The sequence below is a fragment of the Dama dama genome, chromosome 19, assembly GCF_033118175.1.
Source record: "Dama dama isolate Ldn47 chromosome 19, ASM3311817v1, whole genome shotgun sequence".
Taxonomy (NCBI): Eukaryota; Metazoa; Chordata; class Mammalia; order Artiodactyla; family Cervidae; genus Dama; species Dama dama.
The window spans coordinates 18,501,969-18,508,915 of record NC_083699.1 but is presented as its reverse complement, the minus strand read 5'-3'; the positions used below and the strand labels follow the sequence as shown (position 1 = coordinate 18,508,915).

At 35.8% G+C, this 6,947-nt stretch overlaps 1 protein-coding gene across 1 annotated transcript; it reads left to right on the top strand.

The window, feature by feature from the left end:
• Positions 1-354: 354 nt before the first annotated feature.
• Positions 355-939, top strand: LOC133074051 (securin-like; the record flags this gene model as incomplete). The annotated part of the gene is made up of 1 exon (XM_061168012.1): positions 355-939. A coding segment is annotated over one exon (585 nt), but the record flags the coding sequence as incomplete, so codon positions are not given.
• Positions 940-6,947: the final 6,008 nt, after the last annotated feature.

Below are 6,947 nucleotides of genomic sequence, written 5' to 3'. Positions count from 1 at the left end.
GCAATGGTAGGCAGGAAGCAGAATATTATGTAAAACAGATAAAGAATAAAAAAATTTCAACAAAATGGTGTATTGTCACTCCTTAGTTGTCTGGTCTCTTTCCCCTAGTTTCAAAAACATTAATATTTGTGATCATATTAAAATTTAATATCACTGTTCTTACATATATATTAATAAGACCCCTTCTCTCCTTAGTTCTTCCTTACCACCAGTTTTGCCAGCCAGGAAATACTCTTAGAAAATTACTTCCATGTGTGGATAAATGGAGAGAGGAAGAGAAGGAGGAATAGTATATATATATGTATATATATACATATATATACACACACACACACATATACATATACATGTATATATGAACCAGGCACCCATGTGGCTCCTAAGGACGGGCTGAACTTGGGCTCTGTGCCTTCAGTCAAAGCTTTAGATGGAAGATCTCAGGTTTCAACACCACGTGTTAACAAAATGTTTGATGCTCCACCAGCTTTACCAAAAACTGCCAGAAAGACTTTAGGAACTGTCAACAGAGCTACAGAAAAATCAGTTAAGATGAATGGACCGCTCAAACAGAAACAGATAACTTTCTCTACCAAAAAGATTGCTGCGAAGATTGTTAAAGCAAAAAGTCCTGCTTCCGCCTTAGATGACACCTACTCAGAAATAGAAAAATTCTTTCCCTTCAATCCATTAGATTTTGAGAGTTTTGACCTCCCTGAGGAACACCAGATCGCACACTTCCCCTTGAATGGAGTGCCTCTCATGATCCTTGATGAGAAGAGGGAGCTTGAGCAGCTGTTACACGTGGGCCCCCCTTCGCCTCTGAAGATGCCTCTTCCACTGTGGCAGTCTAATCTGTTGCAGTCTCCCTCAAGCATTCTGTCAACTCTGGATGTTGAATTGCCACCTGTTTGCTATGACTTAGATATTTTAATTTCTTAGCACTTTATAGTTTGGGTATGCATTAATAGTTTGTATTAATAAAGCAATTCTTTGTTTAATAAACTCTTACTAAAAAAAAAAAAAAAAAAGGCTTATTAGGCTTCCTTGGTAGGAATATGTATTTTTTTTTTTTTTCTGAAAGTTGCTCAATAGTCCCTGTATGTACACACACACACACACACACACACACACACAGCTTCTCTGCTGGCTCAGACAGTAAAGAATCTGTCTGCAATGCAGGAGGTCAAGGTTCAATCCCTGGGTCAGAAAGATCTCCTAGAGAAGGGAATGGCTAGCCACTCCAGTCTTCTTGCCTGGAGAATTCCATGGACAGAGGAGCCTGGCAGGCTGCAGTAGTCCATGGAGTTGCAAAGAGTTGGACACGACTGAGCGACTGAGTACCACTAGCACCAGTTAAATTATAAAGTCCTCTTTGGTTTTTGCTCCTGTTTTGTTTCAAGATATTAAATTGCTTTTAAATTGCTTGAAGCTTTTTCTTTGTTTTTGAGCAAAGTACATGGTCTTATTGACTTTATACCTAGGAAGGTGGCATTGGAAGTGCCAATGCCATATTTTTCTTTCCTTTCACTCCATTACCTGATGTAATGAACCAAAGTAGGAGATCTTTAGCCTTTTGTTGTATTTATCCTTTTTTGAATTCTTGATTAGGATGTCATCACTGCATATCCTAATATTTGGAATTCTGGAAAGCAGAAGTCCATAAAACTGTGGACATTTCACCGAGTAATAGAAACTAAAGCTGAAAGAATTTTGTTAGAAAAACTGAGTATAAAAATATTCATTAAGCAGGACTGGGGAAACAAAAACTCTGTTTTTCCAATGTGCAAATTCTAGGAACCATGTCATAAAGTTGTTAAACATACAGATTTGATAGGTCCTAAAATCTATGTGTGGACCCTGAACAGGCCTTTTTATGACCACACATGTCTGGTGAATACTGAAACAGTATTAATACTCGGTTAGTTTGATGAAGGCATGTTTGTAAAAGTCTTCACGACTGAACGTGGAAGGAGTTCATGACCCTGGCTGCCATATATGGGTGAGTCTTGGATTCTTATTCACAGTATTTCTACAATCCCTAAAAACTTTTTATTTATTTATTTTTCATTTATTTTTATTAGTTGGAGGCTGATTACTTTACAATATTGTAGTGGTTTTTGCCATACATTGACATGAATCAGCCATGGATTTACATGTGTTCCCCATCCTGATCCCCCCTCCCACCTCCCTCCCCATCCCATCCCTCTGGGTCTTCCCAGTGCACCAGCCCTGAGCACAACAGACAACACTGAAATATAGTGGGAAGACCCTATAAACTTTTTAAATGCAGCTTTTTAAGAGGAAATTTACATGTGATAAAATGTACCCATTTGAAGTGAACATTTGAATGAGTTTTGTCTATGCAGTTACGGTGATGAAATACTTGGTACATATTAATATTGTGAGGAAATATCTTTTACTCTTTGCCAGTTGAAATTAATTTTCCCATTAATTTTTTCTTAAACCTTGATAGCAGAAAGCCTCAGAGAATGGCTTGGGACATCTGCTTTGATCAACTATCTTCTGATAGTTTGGCTATTGTGATAGTATTAATGTCTTCAAATCGGATTACTTAAGTCTCTCTCTAAGCAAATTAATTTCCATGATACTCTTACATGGCCTTCTTTAAGTCTTCATTTGAAGTTCCACACTTGAAGACATTATCCTGGAAGGCATAACATTTGAGTTTTCTCTATTAAATAACTACATTTGAGTTTTCTCTATTAAAAAAAAAAAAAACTACATTTGAGTTTTCTCTATTAAAAAAATAATGACAGTCCCAACAGTTTTGACAAAGGAAGTAAAGAATGCTGTGGAAAGCATCTTTATGTCATAATCAGAATGCTTTTTATCTTACTTTTAGGCATGTTCGATGAAACCACAGAATGCCATGTATATTGCCTTATTTCTGTAAATTATTTAACTCCTGCACTTTACAGTTATTTAGGATATTCAAGACATATTTATTCTAGAAGTTGTGGACTGAATATGTGATATAGGCTAAACACTATGAAGCATCATAAAATTCAGATCTTTACCCAGCAAACCTATACAAAATCAAAACACACTGCTAACAACCCTTTAATTTATGGCTTTATTTCATTTACATTTGCATAAAAATGAAAATAAATTTGATAATGCCCTGATTTAATAAATGCATATTCTTAATCTGTGTTTTATCATTAATTATCGCATAGGATCAGTGATTAAGAGCGTGTTCTAACTCAGTGACCAAGAATACTCAGAGATTTTGAAATTTTTTTTTCAAATACTTGTTTCTAAATTCTGGGTAGAGCTTGGAAGTAAGGAATGTATTATGGTTATTTACTTGGTCCTTAAACAAGCGTCTATTAACCACCATGTAGTGTGTTTATTTCATTTCATAGTCTTTTACTTAAAGCATCTTTTACCTGAATGGAAAGAATTCCTTCTGTAGTTCACTATAGTGTACTATCTGGGCTTCGCTGGTGGTTCAGTTGGTAAAGAATTTGCCTGCAATTCAGGGAGACCCAGGTTGAGCTCCTGGGTGGGGAAGATCTCCTGGAGAAGAAAATAGCAACCTATTCCAGTATTCTTGCCTGGAAAATCCCATGGACAGAGGAACCTGTAGGGCCATAGTCCATGCGGTCGCAAAGAGTAGACATGACAAAACAACAAATGAATCATTAAAAGGAAAAATAGTGTACTAAGACTTTTTTCTACTCTTATCTTTAATAATACTATTTAATTATGCTTTTCTGTGTATCAATTAGGCTTTAAAACTTTTATTTTATTTTAGAAATTATGGACATATGGCACTGTCATCTACTCCTTTTAGTTTCCTCTCTTTATTCAAATGAGTTTCCGTAATTTGACATTGATTTCTGACTGATGTTTATGTACGTGAAAATATATCTTTTAGATAGTAAGGATGAAGTGTAACTCATCCTGATAAAATAAATTTACTAATTGAATGTGATGGTAGTGGGGAAAATGTCATAACCAAAGGAAACATTTCAACAACAAAACTATTTGATAGCCTTAAATCTGACTTTGGCATTGGATACGTTTTACATGATGCTCTAAATATGAGTTCTTCAAGATACTCATTTGTATTAATTAGTGTACAGTTTCTTAGCCAGATTGACTGTGAATTGTCAGTGTTCTACAGCCAGACTCATGTTTATTATATACCATTTGTTGTACTGTTTTAATTTGAGAAAAGCAAATATTAAAATTATTTCAAATATTCCAAAATAAGTTGAAATTAAAGAATGTTTAGAAAGGGACATATGCTATTAACCAAAGCTAAAATATATTCAAGTTATTAATACTAATTTCCAGCCTGTGTTGTGCCATTTATATTTAGTTATCCTGAAGCTTATCTCCAAATCCTTCTCTCTCACAAAAATCCAATACAAAAATAAATCCTGCATATTTTAATTTTCAAATTATTTCACTAAATATTTCAAAGAGATAGAAAATATGTCTTACAAATTAATGATATGATGTTTCAAGCTTTCACTGCTTTTAAGGCAGTTAAATGTTAATAAGAAACTCTGAAGTCAATATATTGTAAATCCCCCAAATATGTAAGAATCTTCTTAGTTATATAATTATAACTGTAATATTCATGCTAATTCTAGAGCAATTTAAGAAAATTTATGTGTGTCCTTATCTTTTTATATTTCTATCAAGGAAATTTTGTTTGAAAATATACTCTACAATGTTGTGAATTTGTTGCTGTTTAATTGCTAAGTTGTGTCTGACATTTTTGTGAGCCCACGGACTGTAGCCCACTAGACTCCTCTGTTATGGGATTTCCCAGGCAGCAATACTGGAGTGGGTTGCCATTTCCTCCTCCAGGGGATCTTCCCGCCCCAAGAATCGAGCCTGGGTTTCCTGCTCGGCAGGCAGATTCTTTACCAGTGAACACCTGGGTAGCCAATGTTGTGAATAGGGTAAAATTAATCAGACAACAGATGTAGACTTTTCTGTCACTATCTTACATCTCGAAACAAATCATTTAAACTTCCTGAGCCTCATTGTTTTTATTGGCACCACTAGGAGATAGCTATTATCCTTGTTATCAGTTGTGAAAATTAAGTGTAAATGGTTTAAGTCACTTTTCAAGGACCCAAAACCAAGAAATAACAAAGCAAACCCTTAGACTTAGGTTTGTAGCCTCAAAACTCCAGACTTGACTTACTAGGACACACTTACTTTTATTAAAATGAGGTTTTAGCAAAGATTAAAAGTCAATGTGTCCTAGTAAGTCAAGTCAGAGATTTTGAGGCTGCTATGACACAGTGACTTTTATTAAAATAAGGTTTTTTAATCTTTGCCTTATACTTGAGGTAGACTGAGACAGAGACGTTCGAGTGCTTACCCAAGATTATATGGTCAGGAAATGTCAAAGCTGAGACTTGTACACAGAGCTATTAATTCTGATTCTAGTTCTTTCTTCTGGACCAAACAGCCTTCCAAAATGAATGCCTCATGAAGTTCAGCAGGAGTAAAAAGGAAAAGACTCTAGAAATAATACCTGGTGTGTGCATACGGGTGGGTGTGTATAGTGCATATATGTACCATATATAACATAAATATAAATATATTTATGGTTTTCAGTAGGATGTTTTTTTTCAGATTGTAATATATGTTCATGCTGCATATTATGCACACTATTTTGCTTCTTACTTTTTTCCCTCTTATAAATCCTGACATATGAGTCCAGTTTTGGAGAGAAGGTGAGGTAAAAATGCAACATGTGGTTTTTCTCCAGGTGACTACCCTCTTTTTCTAACACTGTTTATGGACTAATCTTTTATTTCTCCATAGATTTGAAGCAAATATTAAGGTCCAGAATTTTTAACAGTATTTTATAAACTGTTTAAAGAGCTATCTGCCCTCTGTTAACCAAATTACTAAGCACATATCAGAGACATACTGTAATAGTTTTGAAGCCCTTGAGTTACCTTAGAAGCAGTAAGGTACTGATTTGACCATATTCAGTTGTTGAGTTAAATGTTTATTTTAGTGCAGTTTCCATAAGCAAGATTTAGGTAATGATTCAGGGTAAAGAGAAAGGGTAGTCAGCAAAAGGAAGAGCTGTCTATGAAAAATCTTGAATGCTACAGTTTTGAATGTCACAGTGGTACACTTATGGTCATTTCTTTGGAAGAATTAACCATTAAAGTAAATATTATAGCTGCTATTTGGTATCCATGGCAAATAAATGAAGAAACAATGGAAACAGTGACAGACTTTATTTTTTTGGGCTCCAAAATCACTGCAGATGGTGACTGCAGCCATGAAATTAAAAGACATTTGCTCCTTGGAAGAAAAGTTATGACCTAGATAGCATATTAAAAAGCAGAGACATTACTTTGCCAACAAAGGTCTGTCTAGTCAAAGCTATGGGTTTTCCAGTAGTCATGTATGGATGTGAGAGTTGGACTATAAAGAAAGCTGAGCACTGAAGAATTGATGCTTATGAACTGTGGTGTTGAAGAAGACTCTTGAGAGTCCCTTGGACTGCAAGGAGATCCAACCAGTCCATCCTAAAGGAAATCAGTCCTGAATATTCATTGGAAGGACTGATGCTGAAGCTGAAACTCCAATACTTTGGCCACCTGATGCAAAGAATTGACTCATTCGAAAAGACCCTGATCCTGGGAAAGATTGAAGGCAGGGGGAGAAGGGGATGACAGAGGATGAGATGGTTGGTTGGCATCACCGACCTGATAGACATGAGTTTGAGCAAGCTCCAGGAGTTGGTGATGGACAGGGAAGCCTGGTGTGCTGCAATCCATGGGGTCGCCAAGAGTCAGACAGGACTGAGCGACTGAACTGAACTGAACTGATTTGGTATCACAGACTTATCTCTATATGGATTATTTTAGAATTTCTAGAGCTGGTTAAGGAGTCTTAGATACACTTAAGATTGTACAGACACCCCTGGACGTGTA